The sequence below is a fragment of the Aythya marila genome (assembly GCF_965140915.1).
Source record: "Aythya marila genome assembly, chromosome: 3".
Lineage (NCBI taxonomy): Eukaryota > Metazoa > Chordata > Aves > Anseriformes > Anatidae > Aythya > Aythya marila.
The window spans coordinates 114016672-114032279 of NC_139044.1; the positions used below are offsets into that span (position 1 = coordinate 114016672).

Genomic DNA, 15608 nt, shown 5'->3' on the forward strand with positions numbered 1-15608 from the left:
AACCTGGCTGACTTTTTTATGAATTGCTATAAGCTTTGGCTTGAACGAAATTTAACCTTTGCTTTAAATGTCAGGGCGGGTGACTTTCAATTTTTTTGAAGATTTAGAGTGCTGTCATTGTCCTCCAGCTGTTCAGGACCTTCCTGTAACCTGGGAAGCACACTGCAGTTATAGAAAGCCTTTGTAATCACTGAGAGTCGGAAAAGAATTTAAGATTCTTGTAGCTGCCTTAAAATTTGAGGTAATGATTGAAAGGATTGCTTGAAGGAAGCTGGCACTTCAGTCTTTGCTGCAGAAATCCTCAGAGGGGTTTGTTATATCAGTCCTTGCTTCAACCTAAATATTTTTGCTTTACGTACTCACAGTAATTATTCATTTTTAAACCGGCCCTGCATGGAGGGAAACAAAGAAATAAAAGCTGAACGGTCTGTGCTGGGAAATAGCAATAAAGCTAATTTACAATAGTATTCCTTAAAAAAAGCAGTTGTAATTCATCTTAAGTAAGGAAAGAACATTTGTCAAAAAAAAAAAAAATCAAACATATGACAGAGGCCTAGATAGTTTAAGTCAGTCAGAATGCTTTTACAATTACCGGTGTTTTGTGAAAGTGATTCCATAAGTGTGGCTTGAGTGGCTACTTTTTTATTTTAGTAACCTGGCTAAACAATTTGTTATTTTACAACTTGAAAATTAGTGATAATAAAGAATAACTCGAAATGCAGAATAACTACTGCAGAAGTAATGCAGTATAAATGCAGACTTCACTGCCCTTTTGGATAAGGTGCTACCTTCCTCTTCCATTTGTCTTGCTTTCTTTGAAAAAACAGTCTGCTTTGTTATTCTGCTGATGGATTAGGTTTGAAGGTTCCCTGGCTCCATCACTAATGCTTGCCTTACAGTAAAAGTTCAGCAGTGTATCAGTATTTCAGCAGAGCTGAAAAAGAACTGAGATATGATGTACTACCTCTGATCTGTGAATTTCATTTGAAATGTATGATATATACTTTTTTATTAAAACATAGGAAATGAACTAGAGAGCCTACAACCTCAGTAGCTATAGATATAGACACATGTAAACACAAAACTTCTGAAATTTGGTTCCAGTAATTTAATTTATATTGGTATCTAGTAGATTTGGAATAGAACTTTTCTCTGATCAATCTGGGTAGAATCTATGGAAAAGTGATAGTGTACTTTTCAAACCCTCAACATATTTATTTAAGAGACTTCAAAGAAAAACAAAGGGTGTGCACTGTTTTACTATATTGGCTTTCTGAGTTTTGGCTAGTTTCCCAAATAGCAATTTTTATATTTAAAAAAAAAAAAAAAAGGAAGAAAAAAGACAGACTTAACTGCTTGCAGACTTTTCACGCATGGAAGATGAAGAAAGCTTCTTTTGATGAAGTGTAATTATGTCCAAACAGAGCTGACCCCCTCCCCCTATATTTCTTATGATCTTAACGGAAGAAAGTAGGGCTTTTCCTTTGAAGCAGCCGGGACTCGGTGGAGGATCTGAAATGCTGCATTCTGCTGCCAGAGGCAGGATGGAGAAATTGGTCCAGACTTGTCTTCCAGACTTAGAACAGAGAGGGAGAGAGAGAGAGAGAGAGAAAAGGAGAAAGAGTTATCATTAATGATAGATTTTTATAACTCCGCTTAAAATAGCAGGAAAGAAAGCAGTAGTTGCAAACAGAAGTGAGAAAGCTACTTACATAGACAAATATCGGTAGATGCAGGTCGTGAAGTAGAACAGGAAAAATAAAGTAATAAAGAAATCATTTTTTTCGGTGGCGAGAAGCTAATCCACACCTGTTCCTGACTTTAGATTTACATCTTTCTAAACAGCTTGCTCTTTGATCTCTGTATCTCTAAATTTGATTGTGAAGTCTGAATCATCAACTTACCACTTCACCTTCTCTCCCACGTTTTTTTCTTGCTTCCCATGGCTCAATGGAGAAACTTGAATTTTATACATATTAATGCTGCTTGCCTGGCAGAAGCCCTGACTTCACGCTTTTGTTTGTATAATGTCTCTTAAACACCTTTCTGGATTCATCAGAATAAGTAACCAGAGCTCTTTATGTGAATGCAGAAGTTGTTTGTATGTGGTTTTGAGGCAGTAGCTCACTTTTACAAGCCTGATCCACAGCGCAGAGAAGAAAGAATTCCTGTCTTCAATAAGCAGGGGATCATAACTTTAATTTTGTTGTCTCCTGATACTTTAATCACATTAGTATCTAACTGAAAAAATATGCAACACACACAAGCTGCTGAGTCTCCTTTCAAGCTAATTTCTGTTTTTTGCCTTGTGCTTCAACATATGTCCATCTCGTCCTTTTCTGTGTCGGCTAGACTCACATGTGTGAATAACAAAGAATGCACAGTTTAGACACACTAAAGCAATAGTGCCAGATGCCTGCTTGGATAGGGAATTTAATAAAAGAGTACTACAATTAGTCTTCAGCTTCTGAAAGTGGATAGTTGAAATGACTAAGGGCATAAAGGCAAACGATAAAAAGTGCATTAAAGGATTTCGTAGCGGAGGAAGGATATCTGTGAAATCAGTTACATCTATCTGTGGAAAGCATAAGCATCATTGAAACGTGTGACCTTAAAAATTTATTTTGTTCTTAATCCTGTAATATGTAAATCATCTCTTGAAAGCTCTGGAACCTGAGCGTGCTGGCAGGGCTGTGCAGCGCCCTGCAATAAAGCGATGTATTGTTTACTGAGTGCGGTGGGGCTTCATGAATGTTACTTCATTAATGCTTCTGTGTGTTAGAATACCAGCTAGGGAACAAAACCAGTTTCCCTTTCAAATTAGGTGCTTACCTGTTCAACTTGGGCTGGCTGAGAGGCAGTAATGAAGTACTCATAGGCGAGGTCGAAACGCAGCTCTTTATGAAGGAGCGTGTATTTGCTGGCTGCTGTATCATCCGAGGATATATTTAGTGCAGAAAACCTTGCAGTGCTTTTCTACAGAATGAGTTTACAGGGTCTTTGAAATAGTATGTTTTGCTGGGCTAATTTTTAGTTGTAATAGACTTCAGTACTAATTTGGCACAGAAGTAGGAACGGTAGCGTTGGAAGGCCAAATTCTTCATTCCGAGGTGTATGGAAAATCCCTTTAGCATCTTTGGCAGCTGCCAATAGTATTCTACCCGTTTTATATGGGTAACTGTGGTCTGCGTGGCGGCATAGTATGATTTCATACGAGCTCTTTGACACGATAGGCTGGTGCTAACGGAGGCCTTGAGTCTGTCCCTGGTGAATTTATAGGTATCCAGGCAATAGGCTGAATTCCTGCTTGGATAGGGATAAAAGGCTCAGAGCCTTTCAGACCTAAACAAGCAGGCATGCAGGCACTGTATGCTTCATTAGGGAAGCTGCTGTACGTCTGAGCTCTGCCTGTGTGCATGCCGACACCAACAAAAGAAACAGGTTAAATGGGGGGGCTGAGGACAGGCAGGACTGAAAGACTGGACATCCTACAAACACCTTACTCTCCCGTGGTGGCCATTCTGAAAAGTTGTGTGAAATAACCCATTTCCCCATGGAACTGGGGGGAGCCACCTTCAGCCATGCATCTCTGTTGGCATCCGAGGCCGAACTGAGCCTTCTTGAGATTTTTACACCTTTGCCAGCGTCTTGACCTCCACTCTCACAGAGAGGTGGGTGCAGCTGGAGCACAGCTAAACCTGGAAAATCACTTTACTCCCAAGTGACAGTTATATTTCCTTTAAAAAAAAAATCCTTGTCACATTTTGATTTGTGAAAAATATAGCCAAGACGTTTTGAAGTCGCACTCTGGATAATAAATGATGCATGTCTCAGGCAGGTTTGGGGCATATATACAGCTTGGACCAGAAAGAAAGACCAATTACTAGATTTGACAGCCAAAGCTCTGTTCTGTATTATGCCTTTTATATAAGCTGTTCTATATTAGGCTTGAAAAAACTGCATTAAGTTTGTGCTGCTACATATTGTTGAAGATTTGTGTCTTGATCAAATGCCTTTGGAGTTCAACAAGAGGAAAAGCACAGGCAACAAAAATGCACATAGACAGAGAGAAAGAAAAAAAATATTTAAGAGTCTGGTAAAGTAGCAGTTTAAACGAGCAAGAAGGCCCAAGATTGCTGACTTTTATTGAGTCACTGTTATACGCCCACCTTTTCCTGTCTTGAAACAGTTTTCAGTTTTGACTATCTGACATGACTAACCGTTGCATATCTAACAGATTACAACTGTCAGTGAGTCCCCCGAACGGAGGCCAGTGGCTTGTGAGAATGTGCGCTCGGGCTCACTCAGCTCAGCTCATTTATTTATTTTTAACATTTTCATTCAGCCGAAGGCTCCAGATGAGCTTGTGCAATATCTGTGTGAATTCGAGCTCTGAAAAGTAAAGATGCAGGCTTAGGAGGGAAGCATGTGTGCACAAAGGGCTTTCTTGCTGTCTTTGGAAAACTGAGGGCTTTCTTAGTGTTTAATAGATGGAATATATGTAAAGAAAAAAGTCTGTTCCAGTAATAATGATATCTTTATATTACCCCTGGCATATGAAGGACAGGAGACACTGGTTCCCTGTTAAAATGACTCCCAGGAGGAAAATACAGTCTTTCCTCATCTTATTGTAGTCGAGTCAAACAAATGAAATGATAAAGCTGTGTGAAGTAAATAACATGTGGCCACATTCTGCTCTCTGTCACACAGCTGCAAAACTGGAGTAAATTTTTAAATTATCTGACTTGCTTTGGATTTACACCACTTTCAATACAGAAAAGAATTTGGCTTGTCCTCAGCAGTGAATCACTTTTGTTCTGTCATTGTATGATGACCCATTATTAAATAAGGAACATTTAGATTGTCAACACATGGACATATTCTTGACATAGAGTAAAACTGAAGGGGAGGAAAACTCCTATGGTCAGTTATGTTTTTAATTTTCACGATTGTGGTAACGACAGGGAATAATTTTAAACGTCTCTGATTCTTTACTGAACATGCATGTGACTGTTTTCATGTTGTAATCACTCATTCCTTGTTGTTTTTTTCCCTTTGTAGGGAAGAGCTTTACTTTGACAATAACTGTCCTGACAAATCCCCCCCAAGTCGCTACATACCACAGAGCTATAAAGGTTACAGTGGATGGGCCAAGGGAGCCAAGAAGTGAGTATTATGCTCTTATTTTTACACTTACGCCTGCTTAATTTTGTTTAACAGAGACCCATAAATGAAATATATATCTTTGTCAAACACTGGGCCTTGCTCAGCAAAATCTGTAAGCGCATGCTTAATTTGGAGTCTATTGGACCACACACATACTTGCATTAAACACACACTTAAGTGCTTGGCTGAATTTGGGCAATCACAAACCTGATTCTCATTCACATCAAGGTCTTGATACATTATCTGCCAGTGTAAATGAGAACTAAACCCACGGTATTTATATATAATCTGATTTAGGCATAATAGATGCAATCCTGCAACATGCTGAATTCCCTAAACTCCCATAAGCTTCAAACTGGAGACATTTAGAACACAATAGCAGACTGATCTTACAGGATCAGTCCTAGCACAGAGAGAAAATATATAATATAGTGCCTTTTTGTTTGCCCTTAAATTCTTTTGCCATCAGATAATTAATGTACCTCATTAATCTCATCATACCTGAAATTGGTTTTCGGCTGTGGACTCATCACAAAACCCTGGGGGCCAAAGAAAGCTATGAAAGCAGTGTATAAACAGCATGATCTTTGTTTCTTATTTGTGCACAGAAAGTATATTTAATTTAAGCATAGTCCATCAGATTTTCACCCAGCATGTTCACCTCATAGCAGTGCACCTTTCTAATTTACTAAGAATATATTTGCAATGATTACTGGCTACATTTTTATGACAAGTGTGTTTTGCCATGTTCCAGCAATTTTGTGGATGGCATTTGCTTTTAGATACAGTCAAGTCTGGTTAATCCATCATGATTTCTTGGTTTGTCTCTCTGTCTCACACATTTAGCTGGTAACCAGTCTCAAATCTTATGGATATCACTGCTGAGCCAGTTTTTTCTTAATCTGACTAGAACAACTCTTTCTAAATTGATTGGATTACCTAGGTATAGCTGTATTTAAATTACATGTAGAGATTAAGAATTATTTGATGAATAACCACACTTAAAAAAATCCCTGTAATGGAAGCATCTCAAATAATTATTTTGCCTTTGATCTGCACATACAAATGAGACCTTTAAGGAGCTTTCAGGGAGTTTAGCTGAAATACCACAAAGACAGAAGTAGAGAGGATTCACACAGTGAAGTATTTCTCGTGCTAATACACGCTGTGGTGCCATCTCCTCTGCCACTGAAATGCCTTCTGTAAGAGCTGCCCGGCTGTAGTGTCTCACCTAGAGTAACAGATAAGGGAAAGCAGATAGCTGTGGATGCATCTCATTCCGTAGATACTTGTGTTGCTGCCCACTGACATCCGAGGTGTCTGTCTGTCCCAGCAAGGGGATTTTTGTTCTGCCGTCCCTCCCTTGCTGAAGCAGCACCCTTTTTGATGTTCACCCACAACTGTTGTCACATGCAGCTTGCTTGGAGACACTGAGCAAAATGCATTCACGGTGTAAAACCCAGAGAATAAGCTACCTGTCATTTAGCCTTTTCCATTTGGAGCTGCTTTCAGGTGTTGAGGTATCTCCAGGAGAGGAAATCTCCTAGCAGAGATTAAAAAATGCTGTGACAGAGCAGAGTGGTTTGAAAATGGTACAGCGTGGGCTACTCGGTGTGGCACAGAAAGGGAACCTGCAGTTAGTCCTTAGATTGGGATTAAACCATTCTGAGGCTTTGTGGATTAAAAGTGAGGCCATGTTAATATAACTTCATAAGATTTCCATGTTCTGCCTGAGTTTTTTAGGTTAGTCTTGAAAGAAAGTCTCTGCACATGATACCTATCTGCTATTGCCATGGATTTCAGCTGAAGCTAGGAATGCCTAGTAACATACAAAATCAATTCTTGTAGTCCAGATGAACTTTCTGTCTGGACTTCTTGCTGTCTTTATTTATTTGTTGAGAAAGCCCTTTTTAAGGAGTCTTGAATCTTAGTATTTCAGCTATATATTGAAGTTCTGTGCTGGAGTCAGTTTGGTTCTTCAAGTTCTGTCATTTCAGCTGGATGCCATCATCTGTGATGCCTCTAGAATGACCATCTATTTAAACTGAGTTTTCAGGGAAAGTGTAGCTCTAGAAGTACTGTGGGAGTTTCACTGAAGTTCTGCTTTCTTCAGGGAGCCCCTACACTCGTGTAGATTTATTACTCTGTGGTAGCAATCATTCAAGAAGTGTATCTGGCATTTACATTGCAAAAGGAAAATTAGGTGGTTGGAGGCAAGGAGGAATTCAAGCCTACAAGAGGCTCTGATAGCAAACGTGTTTTTCTTAACAAATTATGTATCGGCAAATAGTGCCCCTCTCTGCCAGGATCTGTATTTCACGCAGACATCTCAAGCACGTTATCCGAGTTTTCTTCTCTCTGGCAGCTCAACCAGAGCTGTCACATCACAAACAACTTTTTTCTTAATATACACATCTGGCGTTGGCAGTTGGACCAACTTCATAAGAGCACATGATCATCATTCATTACAAGATTAAAAAGTACCCCATGGCATCATTGATGTTTTTTAACTTTGATCTTTTGCAGTTGTGATTCATCTCAGTTATAAAACTTCCCTTTAAAGGAACACAACCAATGACTTATTAGAACCTTCATTCTAAGTAGCGTAAACATAAAATTATGCACGTCTTTACAAAATGTCATTTACTTTGTTGCCAGCTTATCATTTTAAGACATGACATCATGCTTAAGATCATGAATTTGTAAGGCTTGTTTATAGGCAAAGCACTTTGACCTTCTGCTGGCAAGTTGACTCGAGCAAATAAATGCTGCATGTTTTCCAGCAGCAGCAGGAGCAGCAGCAAGACAATGACAGATATCACAATCATTTAGAGCCTGACATTAAGCACACTGAACAGTCATGGCATGCAGTGACTCCAGTTGGTATTTTGGATGCTCAGCACTTCAGGAAGTCAGGTTCTTAATGTAAATGCCATTTAGTTGTATTAAACGTGTGCTTGTAGAAGCTTGCTGCATTACCTCTCTATTATTATTTTAAAATATTTTAATAGAGACAGTGATGTCAGGTTGCTCTGCTAGGAAAACCTACCCATTTCTATGTGAGAAAAGGTATACTGACAGTTACTCCCAGGAAAAGATATATTTTTTTTCTTTTTAGAATTATTTTAGTCTATCTAGATTACCAAAGAGGGACATGTACTGTGTTGCACAGTGTCTGTGCTGAACTGAGACAGCGCATTGCATTCTGAATGATGGAGTCAAGAGACTGGATTGTATAAGATTTTTGGGAATCATTGGGAAATCCTGCAGATATTTATTTTTCTCCTCATATCCCGTATAAAACTTCTGCCATATACAGACCTTATCCAGCAGAGCTGCCTTCCAGCTGGGAGGGCTGAAAGAAGTTTTCTGGAGAACTGAGTTGTCATGAGCTCATAACTGACCAACAGATAGAAAGATTTCACTGTAAAGGAATTACAAGGAAAAAAAAAAAAAAAAAAAAGAAAACAAATCCTTTACCTAAATCCCCTTTAATGCTTTGCCATCCCGCATTAAAAACACAGAAATAGTGATTTGCCCTTCCATGGCGGTACCTGTGAAACAGGAGACAAGTCCTCCTTCCTGTCTGCTTTTTCTGCAAACACAGTCAGTAGGGAAATCATGAGGAAAGAGGGAGGAGAAGTGCATATATTTTTATATTTTGCCTGGCTTCCAAGGACTTCAGTTCATCTCCTGTTAAAGATAGTCTCGGAAGTCACTGACCACAATTTTGTCTATCAGCATGAATGGAAAAGTAGCTGTGAGCTTTGGACTGGGATGTTTTGGTGGGAGGAAACTACTGCATTTCATTCAGCTCCCGAATATTTCCCTGCCGCCCTAGCTTGTAAGGTGCACACGTGAGGAAAGGTATGAGCAAACATTGCCTTTTTGTCCCTGCAGTACAAAAGACAGCAAAAGAGAAGCGAGAGCTTCTGGTCAGCCTTTGTATTAACTGTTTGGCCGGCTGACTTATAAAATGCAGATAAGCGATTGAGATTTTTGAAATTCCTAGACTTAAAACCATAACAGTGTTTAGGAAGTTCTCTCTCTTTTCTTTCAAAGGCAGAGGGTGGAGGGATAAAGCTGGGGCTAGTGGAATGTGCTTGTGAGTAGAACAGCTTTAAATCTTTGAGTATTTTTTTTTCTTTCATTTTTCCTTTTTTTTTGTCTTTTTTTTTTTTCTTCCTTTTCTTCTCTCTTTTTTTTTTTTCTTTACTTTTTTTGTCTTTTTTTGTCTTTTTTTTTTTTTTTTTTTTTTTTTTTTTTTTTTGTTGACTGACTGTCAGGAGCTGGGCTGGTGGCCAAGCAGGAAATGACACATCGAGAGGCATTTGTGTTGTGCAACATTTTGTGGAACTGATGCAAGGATACATTGTCTGTTTACGCATTCCTTCGCTAACAGCCTGCATGGCAGTAATTTTATTCAGGGACACATGGCATGCTACAGCAAGGAGCTAGATCCTTAACATCTCTTTATCCAGAATTATCACAGCAGTTAAAGCATGCTGTGTGTCCCCAGTTTAGAATATTCTCTGGCTTGCCTTCAAAAACCACTACACCAGCCCCCTTCCTTCCCAAGAATATATTGAATTTTTTTCACTGCGGTGAATTCGTGCAGTGCAGAGAGGTATAGTTTGAAGGAGAGGAAATTTTACAAGCAGGTTGTACTCCGCACATGTGCTTTGCACCAGAACTGTAGCATAGCAATTTTTGCAAGCGATACCATTGCCGAAACTGAACATGGAAGTTTGCATCTGCACGCGTTTGGGCACAGCCAGGAGGTTTTAAAATTGATGCTAAATACCCTGAGATACGACGAAAAAGTCCCAAGCTTTCATCTAAACTGAGCTGAGAAAATCTGTGCCTTGTGCTGGTGTCTTTCATGGTGACACATCTCTAATGAAATCAGCTGGGTTATTCCAGATTTCTACCAGCCTTGCTGGGAGCGCAGTGGGCGCTTTGGTGGTTTGTAAATTGTTCTAAATGACTCTGCAAAGTTTAATGTTTGCGTTACAATGCCCCTTTGTAAGAAAGGAGGCAGAATGTGATTATACGGCCCAAGAAATGTTTGGCGTGGCTGTGCTGTGGGGTTTAGGTTCTTCACCATGCATATAATTCCCATATTTGAGCCAAGTGGGGAACCGCAGGGTATTGCAGGCTGGTGGTCCTGGGCTCCCGTGAGCAGCCTCAGTGTTTCTGGTCCCAGGGGCGCAGCACTAGGCCCTTTCTGCAGTGTAAATGCCAGACATAGTTTCACTCGGTATCATTTGCTGCTGGTTTATTTTTGCTAATGTGGAATTTGACAAAATCTCATTAATTCAGGTCTGGAGAAGAGCTCCTGGGCATTTCCGGAGGCTGTGAGAAACTGTAGGGGTGGTTTAGGTGTTCCTCCTGAGACGTGACAGGCAGTACATATGCCAGTGGTTTAGATTCGTGTCTCAGATAGGTGTGTAACCCACAGATCAGGGCTTCCAGCACCCCGACCGTGGTGCATGCCTCTGGAGCAAGGTGACCAGGCTGACGTCAGGCTGCTGTTTTGTATGGTAGCTGCATCCCAAGGACCAGCAGCTTCGTGTTTTTCCACTGTGGCTAGACAGGGGCTGGGTCAGAAAACTCACAGTTTGAGGAAAAGTCTAAGACAAAGTCGTGTCTTTTCCGGTGATCACACCTTTCATCTGCTGGTGTAGTGCGTAGGGGAAGACGAAAGCGAAACCTACTTGGTTCACTCACGGCTTGAATTTATAGTGCAGTTGTGAAAGCTAAGTGATCCTATGGGACTAAGTGATCCACTGGCTGCCTCTCACTATAAGAGGACATTGCTGTGATGGCAGCTGACCGTGGATTCCCTATTAGAATGAGAGGGAAAAGACTTTTAGAAGATGATGTAAAACAAGTGGGCAAGCCTGACCCTAAAACCATTCCCTAAGATGTGCGCACCAATGGTAATGATTTCTATTTCTCAACTGAAAACAGATAATTTCCATTCTTTTGTAGAGACTTCAAACAGCCTTGTCCTAGTATGTTTGGCATGCAGGATGACCATTATGGTGGTTTTTGATACATTGCAGCTATTGTCATTTGTATTCAAAAAGTCTCTCCAAGCCACAAACAAAATCGTGGCCCTATTGTGCCACACAGCTGTATGATAAGAGAGTCTTGCTCCGAATAGCTTACAGCCTCCACTGAAAATACATGTGGAAAAAGGGGTTATAACCAAACAGATGAAGTCAGCAGATGAAGTGAATGCACTTTGCATCTCCATATGGCACAACTAGGAGGAAAGGAAAAGTGAAAGCGATTTTTATATCTGTGACACTATATACAGATACTGTGGAAGATGGTAGAAAAAAGGCTTTGAAGAAGCTTTTCCCAGACCACTTAGCTCGATACTCTCCTCCCACAAGAACTTAAACTCTTGTACACCTTTACTTTTGAAATGCTTTTAGCTCATTGCTTCTAATATGAGCATTTTTTTCTCACACTTCAGTGTATCATCTCTTCCCTCCTTCCACTCTAGAAAGTGGGTTGGGAAGAAGGGAACAGGGCAAATGTGTCTGCATCACAGTGGTGTAAGTAGAGCACTTACACAGGTCTTCCTTGCTAGCAGTCCTAAATTTCTTTATACATTTTGTATAAAATTTATTTTTATTCTCTGCATAAACTTCATTCTCCACTGAAACATGGTCATCCCAGAAGTGAGACACAGATGCTGATTTAACCAGACAAGGAATGCAGAAGAGGAAATGAGGAAGAACATCATACTTAATTGAAACTTCAGGGGAAGAAACTTAGTAATGATCTCATGCTGCAGCATGTTTGGGGTGCCAGAAACCTTATTCTTATGAAGACAATCAGGTTCCTTAATGTGTATGTCTACTCAAATCCATTATTACACATCTCACGTACTGTAGACCTGCTAACTGAGCACAGTTCTGTCACTTCCTGGAGAAGACAGTGGTCACTGCTGGCTGAAGACAGCTTTCAGCTCTCTGAAAACTAGAAATGTAGGGTAGGTTTCTCCTGTAGTGAATGAAGAGACCCAGGCACTTCCAGGGAGCTAGTGATTCATCCCACCTATCTTAATACCTATCTTAAAGTGGAATTAATTGCCCTTGAGGGGTGTCCGTCCCTTTCCATTGATTATAAATGGAGGCTAGATGACTAGCCTAGACTAGGCACCCTGTTTTTGAGGTGGATGAAGTCAGATGAGATGATGAGATATTATAGTTGTAGGGTGTAGCCAATCATTGCTATTAAATTCAGACAGCCTGTGCTAGCTTTAAAGCAGGTAGCTCAGGTAGTGAGCACCATACAGTCACAGATACGGAGCTCAGCATGGATTTGCCCAGCTTCTTAGTGGATGTTTTGTCTTTTACTGAACTGTGAACTGTCCGTGCTACATTTCTGACAATGTAAGGGTTTGTTTAAAGCTGCCCTTGAAGTATCAGTACAGCTGCCATAATGAGTGCCATACAGACACATCTTTAAAAATGTTGCTATCTACATCATTTATCACTTCTTGCAGGATTTAAGTAGCCAGGTACTACTCAGGTCCTACTCAGCTTGGCTTGTGTGAACTGCTGAGATTAAAGCTCAGGTTATTTAGCGGTTGGCATAGTGTTCAGTAACATTCTCACCCTAATTAAAATATTGCAGCCATGTTAGAAACAGTGTAAAGGTTATAATACATCTTATGGGTGTTACCTACAAAGAATACAGGGGAACTATACCTGCCCATTCCTAGTTTCCCGCAGTAGTAGGCATGGTCTTAAATGTTACGTGCAGTCAGAGGCACTTGTGGTATTTTGTCTCACTGTTCTAAGAGCAAGTTAGTAAGTTAGTAAGTCAGGCAGACAATTCTGTACAGCATCTTCACATTGTTGCAGAGCCTTCTTGGAAAGAAGTACTAGCAGGCACCATTGTAGTACCAGATAGGGTTGTTTCCATATGGTAAATCCGAGATTAAATCTGCAAAAGAAGCCCAAATTTAAATGGCAGTGTTAAAAAGGGTCAGAAATTCAGAGACTGTCCATCAAAAGTGGATGGTATTCACAGTTATTTGACATATTTTCAAATACATATTTTCAAACCTGTGTTTCTCTCTAGTATAGAGTTTGGAAAATAGGGACCTGGACATACAACACACTTACTGGGTTAGACAATATAGAGGGTACTCTGCAGAGACTACGTATATATCACAGAATCACTGAATGCTCTGAGTTGGAAGAGGAGCTAAAGATCATCTAGTTCCAATCCCCTGCCATGGTCAGGGACACCTCCCACTAGACCAGGTTGCTCAAAGTCCCATCCAGCCTGGCTTTGGACTTTTCCTACAACTTACCTTTGTACAAGACCCAGTTTTTTATATAGATTCTTAGACAACAATATACTGCAATTAATTCAATTTATGAAGTGAATTTATTAAACACTGTAGACATATGAAATGCAATAATGTTGTTTCCAGGCTTCTAGGACACCAAATAAATTATGAATAATGTACTTTTTTTGTTCCTGGGATCTCTTGTTACAGTAAACATTAGATTTGTGGAACCTGTTTTTTTAATTTTCACACTGGATACTTCTTGGCTTTGATGATCTGGGCTATGGGTCCACTTACACTTTTAGTCTTTTTTTTTTTTTTTTTTTTTTTTTTATGTCTTTGAACAATTGTCTGTAAAAACAGCACTATAATAAAATTACCACCTCTGTAGAAAGAAGTGTTGAATACAGAAGAGGGCTCAGTGTTAGAGCTGTGAATGTAATTTATTCAGTGTTTTAATTCATCACCTAAGCAATCCAAATGAAAATCATTTTTGTAAAGGGGACATATGGATAAAATTTTCAGAGAGACGCAGCGTGGATTGGTTTTCAAGTGCAGTTGTCTTAAAGCTAGATATGGTGTCCCAGCTAGTCATCTGTGGCCCGTTGTGGTCAGAAGAGAGAAATTGGTATGTTTAAAGGTTGATTTATCCTACCCTATATATCCACAGGTTGCGCAGATCTCTGTAAGTGAACACTATTGTTTAAATCTTTTAGAAGGAGGCTTTAAAGCCTGCTTTTTCAAAAGTTACATTGAGGGGCTATACTTTGAAGTCTGTCACATTTTAGTATATTTTAGGATACTGGTGAGCCCCTCCTTGTTAGACATAAATAACCAGTGTGTAGTCTTTCATGTTTTCCTCTTCCATGCCTGCTTGCTTGAAACTCTCAGTCAGTCTGCAGAAATGTCCTCCCTGGTTTGAAATGTTCCCTTTCCCCATGCTGATGTGCTTATTGCTGTTCCTTTCCCAGAGGCTGTGGCCCTTGCAGCTCAGCAGTAATCTGGCTTTCATATGGGAGCCTCCTCAGCTTCACGGCAGAGTCAGACGGTTTAATTAACCTTTATCTTTTTCTTTGGAAGAATGAGCCCAGGGTATGCTTGTTACTGATGTGAAGAAGTCTCATGCAGCAGTATTCATTGCCTGCAGTATGGCACACAGTCATGAGCATCCCCAAGAATTAGGACTGCAGAATTACAGCACATGAAGGGTGCGCAGACTTTGTATTTATGTAGGGTCTGTGCTCTGCATGTATGCTGGCTTACCAACCTATGCATTTAATTTCACTCTTCTTGATCTCTGCTACTCCTGAAAGACACAGATGGCAGCAAATGAGAAACCTGATAGCAGCTAGCTTGTGGAGAATCTTTATTATAGACAGGTATGAGAGTACTAAAGACTCAGTGCTCCCAAAATCCAGATAACAGGGACTGTTCTTTAGACACAGCTCAAGGATCAAGGAAGCTTTCTGAGAAGGATATTTACTTTTGTGTGAGGTACAAAGTGAACACCTCACTAAATATATACATGCCATACCACATTAAGAATTAAATTGAGAACTACTTTTTTCTGTGGTGACTTGGTGTAAAAGTGTATAAACAGTGGATTTAAGGTAGGCAACAAGGGGATAGTTACATGTCAGATAAATAATAACATGTTGACATAAAAGAAATAGATTTTATGGATTAAAAGGCAGATATCTCAAGTTCTTAGGTCTTGCTTTATGCATACGCTACAGACAAAAATTACAGTAGGAAAAGTTCATGTCTGAGCACACATTATTTGGAAATGCCAAGATTATGGTTATCAGTGCAATTTTAATTCATGCCTCTCAAGTATGCATGACAAAAGAGTCCTTCATTGTATGAGCATGTGCTGGTTTATCCGTCGGACAGCAGTGTCCTGTGGGATAGAGCATGCCCACTTACTGTGATCCCATACCTTATTTTTTCATATGACTCCATTGCTGAAATAATTCCATCCAAAAGTATTTGGTAATCCAGAGTGCCCCATTTGAGACGCACAGGATAATATTTTTCAGAGCTCTTAACAATATATAGTGCTTTATATGTTCAAAGCACAACTCTTGGATTGGGTTGGTGCTTCTGAAAAGCAAACATGAAG

At 39.9% G+C, this 15608-nt stretch overlaps 1 protein-coding gene across 2 annotated transcripts in view; it reads left to right on the forward strand.

Moving 5' to 3' along the window:
* The window catches only part of RUNX2 (RUNX family transcription factor 2), a gene marked incomplete at both ends in the record, with an annotated part of 157107 nt that overhangs the window by 8158 nt on the left and 133341 nt on the right, over positions 1-15608 (forward strand). For both annotated transcript variants that reach the window (XM_082758108.1, XM_082758109.1), the window contains one exon: positions 5062-5166. In XM_082758108.1, the coding sequence (XP_082614234.1) occupies positions 5062-5166 (105 nt within the window). The remainder of the gene's footprint in view (positions 1-5061; positions 5167-15608) is intronic.